Here is a 12,659-nt window from a genome sequence, read left to right on the forward strand (position 1 = left end):
TTCTTTGTCTTGCAATCCTGATTTATCAGCTGGTACTTTTTTGTTTTTGGCTTGCTTATTTCTCAGAGTCCTTGCTGAAAAGCCAAGTTCAGCTCATTCAACAGTGTGTATGTTATTGTATCAGAGCAGATTTCGCCTGTTGCCAGGGCTGGACTGGGACAAAAGATCGGCCCTGGCATTTTTGGCTCAGGCGGCCCACCAAATAGAATAAATAGAATATAAAGATATAATAGAATGCAGTAATCAGTAGCTTATTATTTTTTTCAGCTTAAGTTACTTTTTTTGGACAACAGAGTTTTCTTCTATATTTAGATTGCATTGCAGGCTTATTGTGCAATTAAACCTTTTTCATAGCATTTTTATCTGTTAATTAACATTTCTTGGTGCAAGCTTTGTGACCGAAAGAACGAGATCGCGGGTACAAGCGGCCGAAATGGGTTTCCTCAGGCGGGTGGCTGGTGTCTCCCTTAGAGATAGGGTGAGAAGCCTGACCATCCGTGAGGAGCTCAGAGTAGAGCCGCTGCTCCTTTGCGTTGAAAGGAGCCAGTTGAGGTGGTTTGGGCATCTGGTAAGGATGCCTCCTGGACGCCTCCCTAGGGAGGTGTTCCAGGCACGTCTAGCTGGGAGGAGGCCTCGGGGGAGACCCAGGACTAGGTGGAGAGATTATATCTCCACACTGGCCTGGGAACGCCTCGGGATCCCCCAGTCAGAGCTGGTTAATGTGGCTCGGGAAAGAGAAGTTTGGGGTTCCCTGCTGGAGCTGCTGCCCCCGCGACCCGATCCCGGATAAGCGGATGAAGATGGATGGATGGATGGATGGTGCAAGCTATTTTTAAGAATATTTTTAACAAATGCTTTCAAAAAGTGGTGGCTACATGTCCCCAGGTCCCCAGTGTAAATGACCTTCCCTCCAGGTTGAGCTACTCCATGCTTACCGCTTCACCTCCACTTTTGTGCTGCTTTCTCCCTCAGCCCTGTTACTTTGTCACCCACTAACACACATCTCCTCCTCTGCCTGACCGTGGCTACAGCCCTCCTTTACTCCTTCAAGTGCCTGTGCCTGCTCTACATCGGGTACCGCAGCGGATGTTAAAAGTACCGCAGCCCCGGTAGCAAACATATCGCTTATTTTCGCGCACTGGGCCGCACTGCGCATTTGCCCAGTATGCCAGATTACCAGTCCAGCCCTGCCTGTTGCTCTGTACAATTGGAGCACGCTGTTTACAGTTTAGTCTGAAAAGCTCAGGTACAGGCATTTACATTGAAGTGGCAGCTGCCAGTGTAGGTTTAGCAATCCTCTTTATAATACTGCTGAGTATAGTAACCCGAGGCCTGCAGTAAGGTTTATCCAAATCCGTGCATACGTGACAACGGTGTCATATTAGCGATGCAAATCTAGTTCTAATTTAAGCATGAACTTTGACATCCAGAACCAGGTTAGTTTCATCCTGGTTTAGAGGAACACACTGACCTGGACCAGGAGTCTTTATCAGGTCTTAGACAACAATAATCAATAAAAAATTCAATGTCAACTACAGGCCATTATTTGTTATGCAGGCTACAGGACACACTATGCATCCCGGCATGTAAGCAGGTAGGTAACTGATAGCATTTTGGAACCATACACTATACCAAACGAAACAGTTTGACACTTAAATCATACAAAACGGAAGTTATGAAATAGAGTCACAGAAAGCTTATATTAGGTTGTAGATGGCAACAGGTGTTCTTTCACGAGATGAAAGCAGATTAGGTCATTCATGGCAGATCCAGGGCCAGTTTTCTGTAATACATTATTGACTTGGTTGGCAATATTATAATATATAATGAGTTTTGAACCATTTAACTATTATCAGAGGAAGAAAACCCTGAAACTATGACATGTTGATTTTTTTTGGATAATTATTAAGAATTAATATGAATATTAAAGTTCCCATGTTAAAATTGTCACAGCAACCAACAGCACCTTCAGACGTTCTGGCGTGTTTTAATATCTGATGCAGAAAACTTCTGAAGGTGCCAAATTTAGCAAACTGATCATCGCAGTCACCAATGGGTAAGAAAGAGGGGAAAAAAAATTGTAGCCGGCACATCCAGTGAGTAGAAACAGAAATGAGTCTGTTGTCCCTAAATAAACCAGAATCTACAGTCTGAAACCGAAAGATCTTGCTCGAGAAGATATTTTTCAGTTTCAGCTCAACAGCTGTAAGGCTGATTCAGTCTTCGCTGTGGGATACACCAAAGAGACAGGAAACGGTACTAACCACACTCTTTTAGGTGCAGCTGAGGTGAAGCTACGTCAAAGGCTGCTGCGGTTTCCGTCAACATACCACAAAAATACAAGATGCACGTCACATTACCATAAAATAGCTGCGGAGTTGCCGATTTCTGTTTTCCCCCTTCATCTTGTACTAGATAATTTGCTGTCATGTACTCCAGAGTAGCTGCTGTGAAACATAATGGAGGACATCACTGATACAAAGCTTTGTAATCAGTGAACAGGAGTTAAAAGCAAACAGAGACAGGCAGCCAGGCCCTGCAGAGTTAATATCAATTAACATCGGTGTTGCGTCTGAAAACCCGATCTAATCAGACCATACAACAACAGGGACTTTTGTTCAATGGGTGGGTCATACCAATCACAGCCTTAGGAACTTAAAGGGCTAACTGTCTCCTCTATCATACAGAATGAGACCTCATTGTGATTACAATAAAGGCCCCGGGGGGGAGGTGTGCTCCTTACTGTACAAGACAAAACACCAACAATACTTACACTGACCTATTTATGTCTGGAAGTAAAGCCTAGAAGTGTCTCAGGTTAGACTCCCAGGAAACTTCCAGTTACATTACAAGTGGTACAGTTACAAGCAGGCCTCCTTCTCAGAAAAGCAAGGTTGCGCTGGCACACGGGAGATAAGGAATATAAACACCGTGTTCGCATGTGTGAGATAATTTCACAAATGATAGGACAGTTGAATAGATGACTTGTTGATGCTTTATTCCAGTGGATCTACGGCCATCCCATGGAGTAGGATTGTGTTATGCAAGTTGATTGCTCATATTAGAGAGTTTAAGATAACAGCATTTGTTAAATCACTTTGATAAACCCGTTACTACTCCTAATACCCTAACCTTTGACTCTTCATACTGAACTAAGAGCACAGCAAACATTTGATAATCTAATTAACCATCATTTGTATAATTACAGCTCCTGATGTCTCAACCACATTTGCGGGTGAAACTGATTCCATTGGTGATGTGATTTAAATTTTAAGAATACAAGCTGCAAGTACATGATTCTTTGGAGGCGTTTCACTAAAAAGCCCTATCCAAAGTTTTTTTTTTTTATATGAAAATTTGTCTAGGCAGAAAGTTACTTTTCAGAGTTGATTAATCTGTCAAGTACCTTTTTATAATGAATTTCTTAGTCCAGACATTTCCACTGTTTTTTGGCTGGTGACCCCCCTAAATGAAGCAACATCAACTTGTGAACCCTCATATCGCAAGTTAATGTCTCAAGTGTAGATTTGTTAGCAGTTAAACCTCCAAGTGATATTCATTTCTCATGTCAGACAAAATTGGTATAATTTTTCCCCCCTTTCTTATGCATCAGATTTCTCTGACAGTTACAACACCCAGGTTGGGAACCATAGGTTTAGACTATAAAAATGTCCAACAATAGGGAAAACGGCCATCTCAGTTTAGCGTGAGACATCAAGTTGCTGGTTCTGTGCCACCATGAGTCCAAAATCCAGAGATATCTGGTTTACAATATAAATCAATAAAATCCATTTATGAGAAGCTGGAACTGGCCAATGTTTTGCTACTTTGCCTGATCAATGACTTTTCAGCCAACTGACCAATCAACTACTTTCAGCAGGGGTTCATAGATGAAAACGTACAATTACTTGCATTATCCTTTCATCAATACGTGTTGCGCTAATCTTTCCACATCCTGTAAACATCTGGGAAAACTGTCCTTGTAGAAGCAGTTGCAGTGACTGAAACAAATAGACAAGATGCAATGCAAAAAATTTTTTTAATGCAGTAATTAGACTATACGGAGAGCAGACAACAAATTAGAAGAATGCATTTTTACATGTGGACATACGACGACTCCAGCAGAAAACACAAATAAATAATATTTAAATGATCGGTCCCCATCCCCCGGTTTAATTTACAGAAACACTGGATTCCACTCATTTCATCTTGAACAAGTGAAAGAAGTGTAATCAATCTTAAGCCCTATGCAGTAATTAAGTGATGCCAAAAAACTCCATCATGAACTGCAGCTCAAGTCAATTCAGTATCAGTGGTACAGACCTGCTGTAATAAAGAGATTGTGTTTAACTTTAGCCTATATACGAGCAGGTTCAGTTGTGTTCTATGTTACCATGAAGCATCATGTGCTTTTCTGTAGTTATTGAACACTACACATTAGCTCTTAGATGTATATATTATAACTTATTGGGCCAAGGGGTTGGATTCAGACACTGATAAGCTGGGGGAATAGTTCATTAGCGAACATGTCGTCCCAGGTGCTCTCGGAGCACAGGGAAGACGACATGTCGCTGAAAGGGGAAGGGGACCGTTCGTATCCGGAGTCGCTGTAGGTGTCCGCCAGGCAGGCTTCCTTATCCATGCCGCTGAGGGCAGGGGATGAGGCTCCAGAGAAAAGGTCATCCACCTGACTGTGACAGCTGGGGATGACCACGTCCTCCGGCTCGTCTTTGACGCAGACCGTCTCCACCTCCACCTCGGTAACAGGGAAGGTAGCCTCATCAATCTTCTCCTCTGTGTCGTTCTCCAAGTCACTGCACTGCCCGCTGCTCACCTCCACGGGCTTGGTGTAAATGTGGTCGAAGTGGATCAGTTCATTAAGGGCCTCCAGCTTAACTGATGGGGTCCCCAGAGTCGCAGGTGTGGTGGAAGGTACTGGGTTCCCCCCTCTGACCAGCTGCACCTGCGGCTCCTGGCACTCCTGTTCACAAGACTTGAGGAACAGCTCTGGGTCAAGGATGTCCAGAATGCCCAGTAGCAAATCAGACTAGTAAGGAGGCAGGGAGAAAACCAGAGATTAGCCTCGTAACCCATGACCTGACTCGTGTTATTCCAGAGATTATTGGCAACAGGATTTAAATCTCAAGACACGTCTTTTATCTTTCTCAGAGACTTACCTCATTGTCTGTAGTGTCAGGACTGTCTGTATCCATTGAGAGGTCTTCAGATTTAGGGACTGCTGGGCCTGCACCTGCTGCGGAGGCACACGTAGCCTGAGTGCTGCGGACTCAGAAGACCCGATCCCCAAACCTGCTTCATTCCCAGTGGACAACAGACCCTGAACCTGTGACAAAAATAACGGGTTACACCACTGACAAGACTGGAGAATTACTACACATTGAACCCACTTCTCGTCTTCAGTCTGCATTATAGTCTCACCGTCTCTTTCGTGTCGAGGGTGTCCAACCCAAGTCTCTGTCTTAGTTCCTCATTTTCTGTCAGGAGGCCAACTGTCTTTTCCCGAAGCACCCTGTTTTCAATGTATAGTTTCTGATTCTGTGGGGAGGACAAACAGACAGATGTTTGAACTTGAAACCTGTTCATCGGGAAGTGATGCATGAACTGCCTCGGGTGAAAGAAACCAAAACCTGAATTGAAACATCACCTAATAAAGGGTCTTAGTATGCTTCCATGCAAAACTAAAGTAGAGTATTTGTAATAATTACTGTAGCGTGAAATGGCTGAATAACGGATAAATCTGATATCTCAAGAGCAGAGATGTGTTTGCGTTGTATTGTTACAACAAAACCGGTACATGGGGTACGTGGGAAAAGGTGGGGTGGTGTTAGTGTTCTCTTGTTTAAGGACACCCCGCATTCCTAGCTACACCCAGGTCTAAAAAAGTTTCACCTCCAGCTCCAACTCTAGGACTTGCTGTTCCAGCTCCCCCATTTTGGCCTTTTTCCGGTCTCTGGCGGTTTGAGCTGCGACTCTATTCTTGAGTTTCCTGGAAGAAAAAAAAAAAAAAAATAACCCCACACAGGAATTTAACACATTGTTTCCATGGTGCTGAGTAAGCGCACTGACATGACTCTGGTTCACAGTACTGCGCAATCACCGGCCATGTTCCTGCCACGCAGGCACACCAGGATATCAGTGTCCTGCTCCATATCAGCAGAGCCGGGCGGGTCCACCGACAGTCCAATCACTCAGATAGCGGGTCAAGCAAGTTTAAAGTCCAAATGTGATACAACAACAACGTATATGTAATTAACTGCTTCACGTAGCAATTTGTGACAGTTTAGATAACCTAGTTATAATATGGGCTGATGCAGCATTGACCCCATTGTTCCGAGCTGCGATTTAAACGCATCAGTTTGCTATTGTTCGAAGGAGGGATCAATATCTTTGGGCGTGTCGCAGTGGCAATATAATTTCATGAACAGTTGCCGCGTTGACGCTTTAAAAATAACAGTTCTACAACGGTAAATAAGGGAAATTTTTCTCAAACTAACCTGCGAAGAGCTTTCTCTTCCGGACTCAAGTGTGTGAGCCTCTGTCGTTTTCGTATGGGTGGCCCCGCGGAAGAGTTGGAGTCTGAATCCGACGACGCCTGGCTGGCCGATGACGGTAAAACGACAGAGATGGGCCGGCTGAAGCCTGCCTGTGAGCCGCTGGAGGAGCCGGTCTGTTTCCCGGTAATCAGGAGCACTTTGTGGGCTCCCCCGGTCCCTGCTGCTACCACCACCATGTTGGTATGTCCGACTGGCGCTGTAAGAAATCAGAAATAACGGGGTATCCTTATTGAAGTCTGTGGAAACCTTGAGGTTCCCCTGGTTTCCCGATCCCCGACAATCCTCAACTGTTGGACAAGATGGGTGTGCCGGCGATCTTTTTCTACTATCGTGGTGCTCGCTGATAGGATCCCAGCGGCTCTGACGCAATCCGTTTACGGTCTGTGATTGGTCGCTGTGCTGATGTAATTTGCATTTGAAGTTTCACTCTGCTTGCAAAGTAAAATAGCCAAAGTTCCTTGTAATTATGATGAAATGTCTTTGTACCATCTTTTTCTGTTCTGTTCTGTTCTGTTCTCTTCCATTATAATATATTACATTTTATTATATTGTATATCTATCAGCATGAGATTAAGTCTGATTTGACAAATTGATAGAGTAAACTGGCTTCTCTGTGTATACTCAGATCTCTGTTTCCAGGAGTTGCATCAGATTTTGCCCTCACACACTTGCTCAGTCCACAGTTCATCAGTACACTATAGTACTTTCACTGTATCAATCGTGGAGCTGTGACATTGATTTGGAGATTCCTGGATCAATCGTTTCTATTCCATCTATGTAAGCTGTTTACAACCAGTGTGTCCAGGACAGGCAAAGAGTACTAACACCCTACTTTATATTGGCCAAAGGTCACATTGAGGTTTTAGATTTCATATCAGCTAAAGTGAAGAACATATATGCCACTGCAGAATAATAGGTTGCACTTTGGGTTTTTATCAGGACAGGAGATGTTCTCGATTTTGTTTGTCATTTTTAAACCTCAATGGTTCCAATAAGCTGTTAGTTGGCCTCTTTGATATATGTCTTGCTCCCTGCTCTTTGTCTTATCCTCATTCTTTTCTTTGAAAGAACAAACAAAACAAGCTTTACCACTCTGATGGATTTCCCTGAAATGCTCATTTCCTACTTCCTTTGAACGACCGATGGAGTGTTTGTCAGTTTCTTTTCTGTCAAAAAGATTTTTTTCTTCCACAGTTTTCACACATTTTAGAAATTAATTTTAAATTATTACTAGCATTATGTTCTTATCAGCATGCCGTGGTTTGCAGAATTCAAAAATCAATTAACCTCTTAATTAAAGCAACAGGAGCCATGTTACTGTGTCGTAGATGACAGTGTTTGCACTTGATAACAAATGACAACCCTTGAGAGTTCTTCAGTGTAAATGATTCATTTATGCACATAGGATGAATTTCAATTGACATTTTGATTAGTTACATTGTGATTAACAACAAGTTATGATCTCTAACAATAGTAAAATTAAAATTAGCTAAATCTTGGATATGACAAAAATAAAGATGTTAATGCTGAAAATGTTGTTACATTTCACTTCAGATTTTTTTAACAGTGAACTTCACATGTAAAGTAGGCCTAAATGGTTTGTAATGAAATTGTTTGTTTATCCCGTACAGTCAGTAGTTTAACCCATATAGAGTAATCCATAACACAAAACAAAAGTAGTACAATACAACAAAAACAACTGGATGTGGGGTCAATAACAAAAGATAGCTCAGCAACCACACCGTTGCTCAACTCTGAAGAAAACAAGAGGTGAAATCTTCAGTTCACCACATGTACTGAATGGAGAGCCTCATCGTGAAATATTTAAATCGATATGATAGAACGTAGTTTACAACCTTAATTATAAGACTGTGTCTACTACAAGAGTACAAAGAAATTTATGAACGAAAAACGTCACAGGTTTGCATTTTGTCAACCAACAGTCACCCGTTGTTTCAGGTAAAAGTGTCAACCCAAAGTAAACATGCCTCAGTCAGAGACACAAGTTCACAAGTACGCTCTCTTCCTGAAACCCCTATTTGTCCTCAAACGGGAATTCACATTTTTGCGGCATCTGGCCACCGATGTAGTTTACAGCTTGTAGCCCTTTGCCCGGGTCGTCTGTCACCTCCACAGGAGTAACTACAGCAGCTAAAGCAAACACTGGCCTGTTTGTGGAGCTTTACTGCCACTACAGAATCAACATCTGAGAAAGGAAGAGCGGTTTATAATGGTGTGGGTGTAGTATTGAAGAAAGAAAACTGGATTTGAATACAGGATGCCCTTTATTTCCAGCAATATAGCTGAAAAATCTCCTGTGGCCACATAAATGAAAGTTAACGCTATCAAGCTTTAAAACAGGGAAGCTGGTGACCCTGTTCACTTCCTAATGAACATTTCCTATTTTTAAGTTTCTTTATGTCACTCAAGAGCGCGAACAGGCACATAGTTAATATTATACACTACCCTCTTGCCATAAGTTGAAACAGTTATTTTTGACCTGGAAAGTCGGTTGGGGATCCCCCTCATGGGTCAGTGTCACATTTGTCAGTGAAGTGACCTCCTATATTTGTGTAGCTCTAGTTGTGTAAAACCCAGAGTGGGGTAGAGGTGTAATAACTCGAGAAAAGTCTTTCTGCCAAATAGCCAGAGGGATTTTTCATTTTATGTGTCATACTAAGTATACTATATTCTGTCCAGAGTATATAGCCAGTGGTTATCTGTCATCAGTGAAACTGTTAGAAAATATGCAGGGAGGAAGTTAACAGTCAAATGACTGCATTTGTTCTGCAAATTTAAAATGCAAAGCATGTGTTCAGCCCACAGTGTTTCAAAACATTTAATAATAAAATATCCCAGTGGACTCATACCACTGTCTTAACCTGTATAACAGAGTTGTTGTAACTAATGCTCTGTAAGTACTTAATGAAAATCCTCTTAAAACATGATGTGATCACATGGGTGTAACAACACAAGTACTGCTCACTGAATACAATGCGAGACAAACACCATCAAGGCACTCTTAAACTTTAAAGGTCTTTGCTGCCTGACTGGTTCAAAAGATATGGGGTGCATTTGGAAAATACTTGAGCTACACCTTGAACAACACATGCAGTGAAAAGGTTTTGCTTTGAGGAGAGCCTAGTGTTTCTTGAAACGTGTCATTCATTAAAAGCAGCTGCTTCAAATCAGAAACAACTTAAGCAAATGACTACACACACAGAAATACAGAGAAAATCCCTCTATATTCTTCTTTGTTATGTGCCTTAAAGACACAGCAGACAGCATAGCATAGTAGAAAAGCTGCGTTTAGACTTTCAAGTCCCTGAATCTCTTTTCAAGCAACTAAAAGGTTCCTTCAGCCCACTGTTGTATGCGTTTCTGTGGTCTAAAGACCTGCGAACACTTGGCAAATTAACCAGCTGACGTAGGCTGTAGGCCTGTACGCCGTACAAAGCAATGCACAGGCATCACAGGCTGTGTCCGCCTGAGCGTCGGAGGAACGGGATGTTTAACGAGCTTTATTACCTGCTGTTATCAGCTGTTCCGCTTGTTTTGGAGAGGAGGAGCCCAACTTCAGCTCTGTGTAAAAACTTCCTGACTGATGAAAGCTTAAAACAACAACTTTGGACCGAGTATTTAGCATAACACAATCAGCTGTTCTCTGTAAACACACCGCTGCACACTGGCTGCTATTTCCAGTAGCTTACATTTAATGCCAACGTACGATCTCAGGCGGACATCGGCGAGACCTGTGGGGCTATCTGACTGTTCATCTTTATATTTATTGGTTTGCAAACAACGGTGGAAAAGAGAGGAGCAGTCATAGAAAAACACCCGACATGCTGATTCAAAGCCAGTAGCCTCTACTCACCCATTCAGAAATTCACTACAAGGCAAGCCCCATCCCCCCAAAGTACCGGTACTTGCGGAAAGGACTACCCCGTGAGCAGGGACCTTTTATGGGGTAAAATAAAGACCCTAGAACCAAATTTAGTCCCTGGTCCCTTCGGTGGAAACACAAAGAGTTCCTCCAAAGGTTCCTAGTTCCAGGGTATAGTTCCTTTGGTCGAAACGTAGCTTAAAGAAAACAGGGGGAAACAGCTCACCTGGCTTTTTCCATCTGTAACAAGAACCTCTAAAGATTGCTAATTAACTTGTTATTGTCTTGTTTGTTTAAGCCAAGAAACAGTCCAGCACTTTACACCCCGTAAAATGGCAAATTGTTGTTGGGATATTTGACTACTGTACTGCTTAAAATCCAAAAGCCATTCTTGCTGTTTCCCCTTTGTTTCCAGTCTTTATGCTAAGCTAAGCTAACCTGCTGCTGGCTGTCACTAAATTCTCATCCATCAGAAAACGAATAAGTGTACTTTCCCAAAATTTCAGAATTCCTGTATAATTCGATCTTTATTGGATAGATGTAGCAATGGTTGAGCTGAGTTAACAGGAGTGTGTATTTGCTATATTTTAAATACTACTAGTTTAATACTTTAGGAGTACTATATTTAATATTTTGTAACATGGGACAAGCTGACTAACATTATTTGCAGTGCCGGCATTATATCATTGGTTACGTATCCTGGATTCAGATAATCTTCCTTGAAGGTTATGAGAGGAACTGTGTGCACACCACCCTGTAGTACTTAGACACACACACACACACACACCCCAACACACACACGCAAATACAGATACACTCACAAATGTAGAAGTGGGGATCCTCCCTGGAGCTCAAAGTTGGAACCTGTGATTAAGGTGGGTGGATCCTCGAAAACCACAGTTCAAAATGGACCAATCTCAAAAGCTTCAAAAGAACACCTCAGGGCGTCGCGTTTATTTCTTCCAGATGGCGACATAGCTGTGATGTAAGACACAACTAGGCCTTCAGATTAAAACTGCACCCTGTGGTATTCAAACTGCTGTGCTGTCTGAGTACACTGTGGTATGTCTTTTGTCTTTCAACTTTTATGTTTGTCTGGATGCTCTTTTCTCCTCCAAGTCTCCATTAGAAAAGAAATCTTAATGGGATAAGCCTGGTTTCATTTAATATTGAATTAATACATGTCGCTTTTAAACTATTCCAGTCATTTCCTTCCTGTCATGAAATAACACATATTTATTTGATCATTTCTATATTGCTTATGTTGTAACAACTGAACAGAATATGGTATAGGGTGAGCCACCAGACAGACCTCTTCAGTGGCATAGAAACCTTGGGATCAATTAGGAAACCTAAAAGAATTTTATTATTTTGAATCGTTGGATATTTTATCTAAATTGTCTCTGGATAGAGTCTTGACAGTCTGTAAATTTTGGCTTGAAACCGTCAAATTAAAGACGTTTACATATTGATATAATCTATTGACTACTGGCAGCTTCAGTTGGTGTCAGTAACATCAACTGCATGTACGACACTGTACTCAACAACATTGTTCTCTCTTAATTATACCCTTGAGTAAAACATTATTATTAGATTGCAGCATGCCTCAGCTCCAGCACTCATCTTGTAATTAAGAACAAAATGTTGTGTGTGTTTAATTAGAGGCTTCTGTCAACCTGCCATGGCGTGTTTTTCTTTTCTATTTTTCTAGGAAAAGCCTGGTTTCTGCAGCGAAGACATGTCATGCAGGGTAAACATTGTGCTCACCGGGGTGGGCACTGGTGTAAACGGTGGTGTTATAGTAAAGTAAAGCTGGGCTGGACAATGGGTGTGAGTGGGGTCACACCCTGGGACCGCAGCCAGCTGCAGGGGGCGTCTGGTCGATGTGTTTGCCTATACCTCTCTATCCACGATCCACTAGAGTATTTGTTTGGCCTGGAGCCTTCCCACACCCTCCATCTCTATCTCTGTCTTTTTTTTCTCAGGTTTTTTTGTTGTTGTTGTTGTTGTTGATGTTGTCATTTTTCCATTGCCAGTTTATGTATATAATGATCTCCAATTTTTCTTGTTATCATCATAAGTGTTAAAATATATGCATCTTTTTCTCTGGTTGTTTACATGTCAAGTTCACCATTCTCACTGTGTCATTTCCACGTCCTCATTTCCACTTTGCATCTCAATGTAGGTGTGAAAGCCTTTGC

General features: G+C 42.1%; 1 protein-coding gene across 1 annotated transcript; it reads right to left on the reverse strand.

The window, feature by feature from the left end:
- Nucleotides 1–4,721: 4,721 nt before the first annotated feature.
- Nucleotides 4,722–6,879, reverse strand: xbp1 (X-box binding protein 1). The gene is made up of 5 exons (XM_046042612.1): nucleotides 6,516–6,879; nucleotides 5,911–6,007; nucleotides 5,440–5,556; nucleotides 5,178–5,344; nucleotides 4,722–5,047 (listed from the first exon to the last, which is right to left on the reverse strand). Exons 1-5 carry the CDS (start codon nucleotides 6,749–6,751, stop codon nucleotides 4,870–4,872), a joined length of 795 nt encoding a protein of 264 aa, XP_045898568.1. The 5' UTR covers nucleotides 6,752–6,879; the 3' UTR covers nucleotides 4,722–4,869.
- Nucleotides 6,880–12,659: the final 5,780 nt, after the last annotated feature.

This window comes from Micropterus dolomieu, unplaced genomic scaffold, assembly GCF_021292245.1.
Source record: "Micropterus dolomieu isolate WLL.071019.BEF.003 ecotype Adirondacks unplaced genomic scaffold, ASM2129224v1 contig_13468, whole genome shotgun sequence".
NCBI lineage: Eukaryota > Metazoa > Chordata > Actinopteri > Centrarchiformes > Centrarchidae > Micropterus > Micropterus dolomieu.